This window comes from Eutrigla gurnardus (assembly GCF_963514095.1).
Source record: "Eutrigla gurnardus genome assembly, chromosome: 21".
NCBI lineage: Eukaryota > Metazoa > Chordata > Actinopteri > Perciformes > Triglidae > Eutrigla > Eutrigla gurnardus.
Genome location: NC_139932.1, coordinates 13543107 through 13556306, shown reverse-complemented (window position 1 = coordinate 13556306; position 13200 = coordinate 13543107). Strand labels below are relative to the sequence as shown.

At 44.5% G+C, this 13200-nt stretch overlaps 1 protein-coding gene across 4 annotated transcripts; it reads right to left on the bottom strand.

Annotated features, from left to right (window-relative positions):
* Positions 1-969: 969 nt before the first annotated feature.
* On the bottom strand, positions 970-12558 carry tfec (transcription factor EC). 4 transcript variants are annotated; one of them, XM_084038593.1, is made up of 8 exons: positions 12441-12558; positions 8282-8536; positions 7434-7535; positions 5405-5525; positions 4293-4349; positions 4138-4213; positions 3007-3154; positions 970-2196 (listed from the first exon to the last, which is right to left on the bottom strand). In XM_084038593.1, exons 1-8 carry the CDS (start codon positions 12492-12494, stop codon positions 1690-1692), a joined length of 1320 nt encoding a protein of 439 aa, XP_083894719.1. In that variant the 5' UTR covers positions 12495-12558; the 3' UTR covers positions 970-1689. The 4 variants fall into 4 exon arrangements, with proteins under 4 accessions (XP_083894719.1, XP_083894721.1, XP_083894718.1 ...); XM_084038595.1 differs by lacking the exon at positions 12441-12558 and adding an exon at positions 11791-11842; XM_084038592.1 differs by lacking the exon at positions 12441-12558 and adding an exon at positions 9014-9397.
* Between the last annotated feature and the right edge of the window lie 642 nt (positions 12559-13200).

The following is a 13200-nucleotide window of genomic DNA, read 5'->3' as shown; positions in this document are numbered from 1 at the left end:
AGTTTGGTAATATGAGAAAGGAGAAGAAAAAATAGTGACTGAAAAGAAAATCCAAATGTAAATTGAGCCCTTTTGAAATTTCACTCTTTCTTACACACTCTTCATGAAAATCTATATTTACCTTCCATAACTGCTTTGGCCAATTACCCGTAAACATCACTCGCCACTTTGTAGTTGGGAGTGAGTGTACCCCCGTTGACGATTGATTGCTTCGGTCTTATTTGCGGTTGAAGAGATTGCGAGCGAAGGAATGTTTCGATTTCATTACAGAGAGACGCACGCTAATAACACTCTGAAACATTAATTGAGGCAGGCTTTGATGAGAAATCCATTCGGGAAGTATCGGCGTGTGTGTGGGCGCTGTTTGTTGTTTTATTAATGCACGACTACAAGATTCAACACGTCAATGAATGAACACAAAAGAGTGTAAGATCTGTGATTATAATGAGGCCGAAGTTTTTTTTTTGTGTGTTTTTTTTTTACACAACACCGCTTACCTCGGAGGAAACTTTCTTAGCTCTGCGCTAACAGCTCTCACAGCGGCACTTTATTCCTCCGCCATTATTCATCCTCAAGGGCTCATCAGCTCACAGTAGGCTCATCAGAATTATTACTCCTCCTCTACTTGTCTTTATTATCCAATTTCCCTCCTCTCTACTCCTTTTCCTGCCACTCATTGCCAATCACCCACCTTGTAAGCCGGTCCTTCACCTTCCAGTGTGAAACTTTTCAGCTTTTGTTCACTCTTTCACCCTGTTGACATCCTAGCGAGAAAAAAAAGGAGGATTTTGCACTCGCTGGTATCACTATGGATACGCGTTTCTAGCACCATGCCTCTCTGATGTGCTGTACATTTACAACGGAGCAGAGAGATTGACTGTAGTAAAGTAGTGTAGCTATTTTTGTGTGTGTCTGTATCGTGTTTCCAGGGATGTCTGTGAGATGACAACAAGAAGCCAAAGTCAGGTATACCAAAAAAAGGAGGTTATTATATTTTCCCCACCCCCTTCTACGAATAAAAAAAGGTAACGGTTAGATAATAATATATATCTTTTTCAGGAATACATGGATTAAAATATAAATACATAAGAACTTATTTAACAAAAACACTTAAAAGACAGACAAGACATGTTAGGCATTGGGGTGAGCACATCGGTCACATGTTCACTTCTTTTTTAAGTATAAAGTATTAGTATTTTCATATAAAAAAAGGACAGTTCTGGCAGGTTTTCAGTGATTATTTTTGCATATGTTACAGTGTAGGGCTACCACAGTGTTTACCAAAGCGACGGTTAACATAGTCATTTATATTATTTCATTAAAGGCTGCTAAATGTCTCCCTTTTTTCTTGTGAGTCTGTTTCTGCTCTGTCCGGGAGGCAGAGAAACATATTCATTGTCTATAGTGAAGTAAAAAAAAAAGAAAAGAAAGAGCAGGTGGAGGAGCAGAAGGTCCCTGAGCTGTTTGTGGTCCCGCTGAGTTTTTTGGAGAAGGCAAACTTTGGGGCCAATCGAGCTCCAACACCCACCTGAACAACAAGAACTATACACTTTATATACAGGCGGGGCCAGGTGTGTTCATGGTCATTTAAATTACTTGCAGCCCCGTGAGTGGTCGTTATCGTATGCCAGGAGCCATCAGTTCGTCGTTTAGAGGCTCCTTTCTCACAATAACAAAGAGGCGGCACCCTTATAGGTCGTCGTCGCCCTCTCCGGAGCTGAAGCTGCTCCTGCGGCTGCTGTCCTTGGACGCGGCGCCGGGCGAGCCGGCCGAGAGGAGCGGGTCGGCGCCGAACGGCGACAGCGGGTCGTCCATGAGGATCTCGTCCAGCCGGTGCTCCTCCTTGAGGGTGGCGCTGAAGAAGTCCGTGAAGTGGGACAGCGGGTCGGAGAAGGTGGTGCAGCCGTCGGCGCCGGCGATGTGGTCCTGCGGGCCGGCGGCGGCAGTGGGGAGGGACGACTGCACGTTGGCTATCCTCTGGAGGTAGTCGCTGTTGGGGTCCTCCTGGTAGAGGGGCGGCTGCTGGGATTGTAAGGCCTGGGGAGACGGCTGCTGCTGTGGCTGCTGCTGCTGCTGCTGCTGCTGCTGCTGCTGCTGCTGCTGCTGCTGTTTAAGGAGGTGGGAGGGTAGTTCAGCGGTCCCCAAGGCTGACGCCATGTTTGGGAGGCCGTGTGCTCGTGCCTGGATCTCAAGCTCCTGGGAAAAAAAAGCAAAAGAAACAATGTCACTCATTGGTTGCTAGTCTTAGATCTGAATATATACCGAAAAATGTGTGGGTGCCAAAACAATCCTCTATTATGAGCAGATTCTCCTCCACATACTGAGGTTAGGGTGGAGCCACGCTTAGGGGAGTTTGGATATTGACACACTCTTCCCACACACACTCTCCACTACCGTATATGATCAACACTAGTCACGTATCAGTGTCCTTTTGACGTCAGAGGTGGCCACTCCTTCCTGGATAGTTATGACATCTGTGATGATGACACTTTTTGTATTCTTCCCATCATTGAAGTACATCCTGTAAAAAGCGCGGCCCTCTGTGCATGTGCCATTAATCATCTCTACCATTAGGGCTCATCATCTATTTCTTATCTGCTGTTTTTCCGCTGAAAGGGCTGGGGTTCATTGTGTTTATTCATCAGGTCAGTAAGCACCGAGCTGAGGCGGAGTGGAAGGACCTCTAGTAAACAACAGGTTGTAAAGCTTTGGAGGTGGAAATGAGCGAGAAGCAACGAAGGATATTAAGTTGAGCCCTCTCTCTTCACAAAACAGATCTTTGGCATCAGGAATCAGGCCTGTTAGATGCTTGAATCCCACTCCGGAATGGGGCATTGTGGTTTTGTGTTAGAGATACATTTAGGAGGTATCTTAGCCAGGTTTCAAAACATTGCTGTCCTGCAAATAATATCTAATTTGACTTTGTTGGGTCTTAAAATGTGAGTTAATCTTGATTTGTGGGCCATTGTTGCCACTGAAGACACGTGGACGGTTATATTTTATTACCTGGATCCTCAGCAGAAGTCTCCTGTTGGCTTGCTCCAGCTTCTTCTGACGGCTCTCCAGCTCCCGAGCGTGCTGCTGCTCCTTCTGCAGCCACTTTATGTACTCCACCGAGGCCTTCAGGATAGTGCCTTTGTTCCAGCGCATGTCGCTGCAGAAATGAGAAATGTAAAAGATAACCTTTTACACAGAACCCCCTGATGTCGGCAGAATATCCTCCGTTAATAATAATACTTTTTAAAAAAAGAAACGGTGGGGTGGGGGGGGAGGGAGGGGGCGAAAGTTTTACCACAGAAGGTTTTTTCCCCCCTTTTATGATATGAATAGGAAATGGTGATTTACACGGCGCAATTATTCATCCTTGGACATTACATGGGGACACTGAATGGGAATTTTAATAGAATAGTTAAGTAGCTATGTGGAAAGTCCATTCTCGTACCTCCGTGTTCGGTAAAATTAATCCTCGAGTAAAAATAGGTGAGGGGAAAATGAGCTAAGTAGGAAGACGGAGGAGAAAATGGAGCATTGGACTTTGGGTGTTAGAGTGCAAGTCATTCTTTAGCAGATATTATTGCTTTTTTTTTTTCTCAAGTTAAGGGGAGCTGCGGTAAAATCGTCCTTTTCCCACACGAGTGAGACGTTGGTCTGATCAGCGCCTAATAATCTCTTTTATCTCGCGTTAATGGCACGATGACAAAACGGCAACCTTCCATTTAAATCCGAGGCGAAGTTCAATCGCGCAAAAGATGGCCGGCGGATTTCAATTCGTCGCCGCGCTCCATCTCGGATGTTCCAATTGTGCTTCAAACTTTGATTCAAATGGTGTGGCCCGCTTCTTTGCATTTGACCCTTTCCTCATCATTCATGCTTTGAGCTGAACTGCCGGGACCCAGCGAGAGGATGTACAGCTCTCGGAGCGTCCGACTACAATGGAAGTTCAAGTGCACCCTTGAAATATGACTGAAATGTGCTCGAGCACTCATTTGAATTCAATGAACAACGTTTAGAGTGTCTTTGTGCTTAGAATTTAATACGCTTCCCTGCCAGACAAGGTCTTGCGGTTGTTTCAGCGACATAAAATGAAGCAAAGCCGGGGTATTGTTTCAATAAATACGCTTAAATCTCGCAACTTACGGGTCATTCGACTTTGGTATGAGCGTCCCCAGCTCCTTAATCCTGTAGTTGATGTTGTATCTTCGTCTTCTTTCAACTAAGCAAGCAGAACAAAAGGCGGTTAGGACACGAAAGGCATTTTCAGATAATAAACTGTGGAGTTGAAAGGCACTTACTCAGATTATGGTTGTCTTTTTTCTGTCTCTCCTTGGCCATCACTCTCGTGTCGTGTTCTGTCAAACACAATAAATCAGAGAGGGGAACGAATCGATTAGCAGCGCACACTAATTTGGGAATCGAAAGACAACGAACACAAAACGCCACAAAAGGGCCAGTCAGGAGGCCCAACAATCAGTTGTTTTGAGGGAGCGGAGTGGCGGGGTCAGCCAGAATGTGGAGTTTCCGTGCATTGGTCTACTCCGCAGACACAAGCTTGACCTCCACACACACACACACACACACACATACACTGAATGAGCCCAATTTATCCCCTCTGGCATGTGCGAAGCTCATTGTGGACGTAAAAAAAAAAAAAGACGAAGAAAAATGGGGATCACTTTTAAACTACCGTAATTAAGACAGTTTAGCAAATTCACTAATCTGTCCTGGAGGGGGGACAAAAATGCCAGTGCATCCATACTATTCACATTCTTCCAAATTACATAATTGGGGACCTGAGATTGGATTTCCCAATTTGTCTCTGTTGATTCAATCAAGACAAATTTAAACTCTGTGGAACAGCCCATTGTCCTCTCCGCCCACACTCAAATGAAACGGATTGCAATTTACTTATTTGCCCATCGAGAGTGAAGGGGGTTCTTCGGGCATCCTTTCTATTTCCTAAATCAATTAGGCTTCTGTGCTTGATGCATGACATTAATAAGAAATGTCTTAAAGGGCCCTTTGTTTGTTTTCTTGCACTGTGACGAAAAAAGTCTACACGTTTCTACGGCCTATTAATGGAACCAGTGACAAGCGGGCCAGTGTTTGTCAAACACTGGACACAAATGGGCTGAAGATATGTGTCTGTCGTTTGCCTGAAACATTTAATTAGACTGGATTTTAGCAGGAGGGAATACGTTGCTTTTTGTTTCGTTTTTTTAGCCCTTTGCTGTTCTTCGTCTCACCCACCCACAGCTTAAATTTAGAAGAATTATGTCTTATTTTCAGTTTTATTTCCCTTTCTTCTAACAGCCAAAATGTGTGTGATTTTTAACCTTTTTTAGGTTCCTGAGCTTGTGATTATTGATTAAACTTTTCTAATCAATACTATGGTATGAGTTCATACCTGTGTATTCCCTTTTTACAGCGAGCTTTGAGGGGTTAGATGTGGGGCTCATTCCACCATTAGTGGCGTTCATACCTGGTTCACCCCCATAGATGTCCAGCATGCTGCCACTGAGGGACACCTAGAGAAGAGAGGGAGAGAAACTATCAGTCAAAAATGCAAATAGTTGTCTTTATTGTTGACAAAATTACAAGAGGAGGCAGAGTGATCAGAGGCTTGCGTGGAAGGTCGTCAGCCTTCCGGGTTTTGATCCCCCCAGCTGGGAGTTTGAGTATCCACAGCAGGAGAGGGTAAAACCTAATGCCATGCTCATGAATCGCTGCTATGTCCAGAGGGCCTGCTCCTCTTGTATCACAAAAGGGTAAAAAACAACCTAACAAGAACTTAACCTTGCTGCCACCAGGTCAACAAAGGGTCACCTTGCAGCCTTTACTCCATCTAAGTCTAACCTCCAACCCGGGCTTGCAGCCCTTTGAGGTTTGGTTTGCCCAGACACGGAGCCTTGATCTGCCAGCGCCACCATTTTCAAAACCCCTCCACTTGAAAGTGGCCCTAACACAGAGATGTGCTCTGTGTTGAAAATAGCATCCCATTAGATGAAAAGGCTAGCTAGGTCAACTGCTTGAACAGAGGCAAAACTGTTTTCCTACGGATCCCTTCTCCGTCTGGGAAAGCGTGCATCAGTTCTGCGATAATGACGCCTTTTCACGGACTGGGGAGATGTCAAGATATGGCGTGCTGACACACATGTGTGTCTAATTCGCATTTCTGTATTTATGGGAAAAAACGCGACAGAAGCTACCATGCATTCCACGTTGCGCACAGCCAATTTTATCCACAACGTGTGTGTGTGTGTGTGTGTGTGTGTGTGTGTCAAATCCGGCTGCCAGGCCGGTGAACGGGATAACGCTGCGTGTCAAGCCGAGTTGGGAAGGGAAGGAGGGTAAGAGAAGAAACCAAAAAAAAAACTGAAGAAACTGCAGACATTTCAGATATCCGCAGTTGGTTTAGTTTGCATGTGCGTTTCTTTTCTCATTATCTCACCAAGATGGGGGAGGGGGAGGAGGAGGGGGAGGAGGAGGAGGAGGAAGGGACAAAAGTGCTTATCATAATGAAAGATTGCAACATTTCCCCTACTACTCCTGTTGTAATCACTCCAGTCCGTCTCCCGTCTGTGTTCCTGGATGTGTTGACACGGCGAAACGGCATGATGCATCGCACTGTATGACTAATTAGGATGAATTGATCCATTTAAGCACGGTATCGTATCTGAACAAGCCCATTGGGAGTGTATGCATTAGCCCAATCCAATGGCTCAGTAACTCTCTCTCCAACAAATTCCCCCCACTCCTTGCTCAGTCATGCTTCTGTCCCCCCCGATCTTATCTCCCATCCCCCCTCCCTCCCATCTCATTCCTTCTCTGCCACAGTATCTGTTGTGTTTTGCTGCCTGTCACTTTATCATGTGTGTGCGATTCGTTGTCTTCCAGTCTGTATTTACGGAGTCAGGCCAGATTCCCAGTGTTCCCATCTCACGAACTCTCCCTGTATTTAGCCAAGGTGTTGCTATGTCGACCTCTTGTCCCACATTTTTGAGTTTCATGATGACAGTGTTGGTGGTCTTCAGTTAATATACATTTAACCTCTTCAATTTCCATCCAGTGTATATCTCTGTCCACAAACATCTTCTTTTTTTTAACCTAATCTGCATTGTGGATCTTGAGTAATGTGAGAAATGTCGCTAAGCCCCAATGAACTTTGACTCATCTCCAGACTTAAGCTGACCCCAACTAAGACAGGTCCCTTTTTTCCCAAGCAAATCAAGCCTGCGCCTAAATATTTGGGTGGAGGAAGCTCACTTTAAAGTCCCCCTTTCAACCTAAGTCATCAGTTAAGGAAACCTAACTTGACACAAGCCGAACTGCAATCATATCAGCAGGTGAACAAACAAACATTGTGCAGCAATCAATAGACACGACCTTCAAACTGCCTGTTTAAAGATGTAGCTGTTAATGTGATTCATACTTACATTGTTTTGCATTATGATGTTAGACTCCATGCAATCCAAGCCTCCATCATTGAAACCAGATTCGAGACTGATTAGGTCATCAATAACTTCATCCATTGGGAACTAAAAGAAAACAGTGATTTCAGTGGACAGGCTGATGTTTCCACCAGAATATCAATGCAGTCCAAGTTTGATCTTTTGAAAAATCTCAACATTCAAACCAAAATAGACACGGGGGGGGGGGGGGGGGAGGGAGGGGCCGCCGGGAGACTAAATCCAATTACGTAGGAGTTCTCCTCGTCGTAAGTTAGTTAGTTAGTAAGTTTGTTGGCGGGAAAAACACGCATCTGTTATCAAACTAGTTTCCTTTACTTTGAAAGGGTTCTCTCATCAGAGACTGTGTGTCTGAAGTTATTGATGAACACATCAGAGAGAGAAGGAGATCAATAATGGCATCACTTTGTTTAGGTGATTAGCTTGGAACTACTCTCTCAAAACCCAAATCCAAAGCAAATTTTTTTTACATGTAACTGATGCTTTTGCGAATTACAGGTTGACTTTCTGCCCAAACAAAGTGTCAGCCATGATTCATCTCTTAGAGCGAGACTAGATTCTTATAAATGTCATGACATCACAGAACAAGATCATTCCTGTGACAGACACATGCGGTGTTGATGGTAAAACCGTGTCAAGAATGTTAACCGGAATCTACAGAAACGTTGACTCATGCTCTGTCTGTACTGTATGTGACTCTGTGGTTTATTTCTGCAATTTCACTGTTTCCCAGGCACTGCTGGGCACATTTTGATTTCAGTTCCATATATTCAGCATCATAAAACACACTTTCTTTTTCCCGTAAGTCCACTCACCTCGCTGTCGTGATTGGCCATAGTGAGCAGGGTAACGGGGCTGTTGGGGTTGCTGCCGTCGCTGACGGACGCCATGTGTCCGTTCCTCATGATCGGCGCGGTGGCGAGCGGCTGGCCGGGGGCGTGCGGGTGCGGAACGGCGTGGCCCTGCCCGGCCGACGAGGCCAGCTTGGAGCCCAGCGTCAGGTACTGCTTGACCTGCTGGTTCTGGGTCTGGTGGAGGTGGAACTTGGAGTTCTCCAGGTGGCTCTGTACCTGCGGCGAAAGCGACCCAAGTTCGGTTAGTCAACTGAGCAGAAAAATCCGTTGGTGGCGTGTTCCTCACAGCGCTGAAACAGTGCGGATGCGGCAGCTGCCGGCTTCTCAGAAGAATGATCCGATTCAACACAGACATAGTTGTGAGTCAATATTTCCCGTTAGTCACTTATGCAATACTGTACATTGTATAACTAAAGTTAACACAAGTTTCGATGACAACTGGATCATTTTTAAGGCCGTTTCTCAAGAAAAGTATTATTATATTCTACAATTACAGAATAATGTAGTCAATAGAAAACGATTTATCCACAGGAAAAGTTGACAAACAAAATACTTTCATATTCTATGAATATGGAGTCTTAAGTACATACAGATACAGCCAGTGGTCAAGACTCCCTATCCAGTAATAAAAGCCTTACAAATATTAGAAAACACGACGGCACCGTTGAACAAAACTCATTTCGATATTCTTACATTTGAAGCTCTGGTTGCGTCCCGCATCGTGTAGTAACTGCAGTCAGATAAGTGTGGCATTCTCAGAAAAGCAGATAATCTTCAGATTTGGTTTGTTTTGATGAGGCAGCAAGTCAACTTTTAAGGATCCAAAAACTGCTGCTTCTGCTGCTGCTGCTGCTGCTATCCTGTTGAGCCGCGGACTTCTCAGTGAGGATCTGTACTTCCCAGTCCCCTACCAAAGTCTTATAAAGGGCCCTAAGTGAACTAATTAGGCTCAAAGCTGGGGGTAAGTCTTTATGTTGCGTAGCATGATAATCACTTCAAACAGTGGACTGTCAGATCACCAAGGGTTTGATCACTGCAGGGTATCTGCCTTTAGCGTCTGTCACTAATTCATGTGGACCGCCCATTTCTGTCTGATTGGCCAATCGGTGGTCAGCTCCCAATGTCCTCTTCTGCCTGCTCCAGGGGTTGTGGCAGCACAATTGACCCTTGTTCCCCACTGGGGGTTTTAAATAACTCCAATGCCATTTTTAACCAAGCATTTTCATTCATCCACTGGTTTCAATGTAGACAATTTGGAATGATCAGTTTATCACACAATAACTGCAAAAAAGCTATTTTGAGGTCTTTTTTTTTTTACTGTATTGAGGCCTATTTGTAGAAGTAAACATGCAGTTTTCTTTCTGATCTGCAGCTTACAATGCTTGCTGTTGTTACTTGCTTCATTAGTTTATGTCCTGTGGAGTATTTTTGGGCATAGCTTCATCATGATATTATACAATGCATTGTTAACAGTGGTATTATTAAGTTAAGCCGATAGCTGATTCTCATCTTGTCTGTCTCTTCTACCCAGAAGACCCTTCTACCCAGATATTTTTCTTAACTTCCTCTAAAAAAGCCTTCTTTTAATTGTTTAAAATAGTGTGCTCCGTGGAGTTTGTTTTATAACATGACTTCATATTTCCATGACTGAACTCGGTTAATCAGTTAGAAGCAGAAGAAAGTCTTACTTTATCTGATTTTCCGTTAGTAGACAATGCAGTATGACTTAACCCAATATGTGTAACTGATTGGCTCACGGTAATATTATTAAAGACTTGACTTTTCATTATCTTAACCACCACCACCCCCCCAAACATTTATCAAGTAAAATGAATCAAAGATTCAAAAAGCGAGAGTATAACTTTGCTCAAAAACTGGCAACTTAGTGACAGTCGAGGTATATATCCCGAAACAGTAGCGTTGAGCTAAAATGCTAAGCTACAGCAACAGAAGCACACATGGAGAGGAGTCATAATGTCAACTAACTGACTCGGTCATGTCTATGACCGCTATATGGAATTAGCTCACTGTTAGCGGTCATATCGGATCAAATTGGACTGTAACAACAAACAAAAAGAAGGAATTAAATGGAGGAACTGTGTTTTATTGCATGACATTTCTTCTCTCAAATGTTACAAATTTGCCTGTTGTGTTTAAAGACCTCCAGTGGCAATAAAAGCTTGCCAAATGTCAACTGGCACAACCACGCTGCTAAATCCATAGGAACTTTTCTGCTAACTTTGTACTGAAACTCAGCATTAAATTCTCCTCGTCAGCTTAGCCTAGCTGCCCTTATTCACCACTCATCCAACTAAGAACAGATTTGTCACAATACTCAACTTGTTAGTAGTGACTGAGAGTGCTTATCTGACTTCTCCGGGGCCAAACAAGATGCCGGTTGTTAGCCAGTCAAGATGTTTATTTCTTTTCCACTACGGAGTGCAGGAGGGATGCCAGGACTGCTACACACCACATCTGCTTTGTGTGACAGTGGTTTGTCCTGGTTTCACTTCAGCTTTCTCACTACTGTAAATGCCGGAGACACGCTTGTTATCCACTTAAGGGAATCTGATTAGATTTGAGAGGTAATGGTGCTTCAGTCACCGAGGCCAACCTCGACAATGCCAGGCCTCTGTATGTGTGAGGGGGGACATGCTGAAAATTATCAATGCGCGCCATAGACGTACACGTCGGGCGGGACCGAGATAAAAATCTAATCAATCGGGGATCAAGTTTGGGCTTGTAGCGACACTTGACATTTTCTCTTTCTCAATATGGCCACTGGCACCTGCTACTACAATAGCGGCAGTGTCCGCGGTTACTGGTAGAGAAGAGGTCACAGGTTCACTTTCCATTTGCACACATTTGCACAGTTATTCCTGACATGCAAACCTTTTTCGCAGAGAAAAAAAAAAAGTTCAATCCGCTGATATCAAAGCTTTCTGGACATTTTTTGTGCTTCGTTTCATAACATACGAATAACGAAATAATTGTTTTTGAGTTTGTACTTCCTGCGTCTAGTCAAGAGACATAAACTTAACCGCGATGAAGACATCGGCTTGATCTCCCTAACTTCGTTATCTTCATGAGAGACGTTGAAACGACTGAAATAAAGATAGCCTCATTCAACAGGAACTGCCTATTTCTTCTTTCGCTAACATCATTTTTGTGCGATAATTTGATCTCACGTGAACGTAGCAGGGTCAATCAAATCCAACAAAAACTCTACTACGCTCTGCTGTGAAGTCACATCACACGTTTTCTTCCTCCCAGCAGTTAAATAGATAGAAAATCTGAGTCATGCAAGCAAGTGCACCAAACAATGGAAGCAGATCACAACAATGCACTAACAAAGAGTCTATCACCCAATATATAAAATCACATATTATCCACTGACAGATTAAAAACACAGCCTTACATGACACTCACTTCTAAATCTGTGTGATGCATTTAATAGTGGTGTGATTTACCTCTGAGTTAAAAGGTGTATTTCTTTAGTCCCACTGAAACTGTTGCACCCACGCTGCCATTGTAACAGGCAAACTCACAGGTGCTCCCTCTTAATGAAAAGCCTCTTGCTCAACTCGGTTTCAGTCTTGCCCAAGTTCTCCTTTCACTTCTGAAAAATCCAACAACTTATGAAACACTAGGTGACATTGACAAGGCTGTACAAACTATGGACAAAACCTTAGTAGGAGGCATGGATTCGTTTCTGCAAAACGTGTTGTCTTTGACGACATATTGACGTTTTGAGAGTGCTCAATTATCCCTTTTCCCATCTTGAATCGAGGGAGATAAAGTGAAAGTGGAACAAAAAGCCTTCGCAGACACGCTCGCCGTGTTTTTGCTGAGCCGGCTTACCAGTAAATAGCTGTAACCACACACACCCAAGATTGTGAAATGTGAGGGAAGATAAGACCGGGATAGCAAACCGATCACAAATTGTGCATTCCACGGCCGCTATTGACTTATCCCGCTTGTGAGCGTATGTCTTTTATAAAGCACGGGTGATTCCTCTGGCATGCAAACACCAACAACTACACATGGGTTTCACACATCCACTTTTCTATATCTGACCCGATCCTGATTTTTTTTTTGCTCCCGAGTCGCTCCCCCCTACCTGCAGAAGTTGGATCTCTGTCAAGGTGATCACTTTGACCACGCAGCGACTCATGGCTCCCAGAGTGGCAGCGACTCCCACCACAGGAGCAGCAGATTCTAACAGGAGAATATGAACTGTCACGGCTTCAGCTGTGTCTCACTGAGACGAGGGGGGGGGCATAGAAGAGGAAGAAGAATAGAGGTGCCGCAGCCTCTTTTCTGAGCTTTTGCAGAAATATCAGAAAGGAAGACATGACACATCAGCTTATTTGGGAGCCGCACAGGCCGCTTCCTGTGTGTGTGTGTTGGGTACGCGTGTGTGTGTGTGTTTTTGGTCAGGGGGAAAATGCCTGACAGAGGCAGAAATACAGATGGTAGTTAGGGGGGTTGAAGTGTGAGTGTGTGTGAGTGTGTACGGTTGTACCAAGTTGACAGAATCTGAGTTCCTGCTTGTGGATCACCACACTTTCCTTCCTGCAGAACATCCAGCCCAGCTCAGCACATTCTCCCAGGTTATCTTCATGACACCCACTTCCCTTGGACGGCTTTTTAACCATCACACTGCAGCCATGGATTCAACTGGGGGGGGAGGTAATCTGTGCATGTGTGCAAATCTACTAAAACACCCAGATGTACACTCGCACACAAAGTCCTTATCATGTCCCAGTCACTGTCAGGCCACAACAAAGGGCAAAGCAAGCCTTCCCAGAATTCCTGGACGCAGCAAAACTGAACTGGTGGGGGTCACTGCAAATCCTCCCAGTAGTTCCAACCTTTCA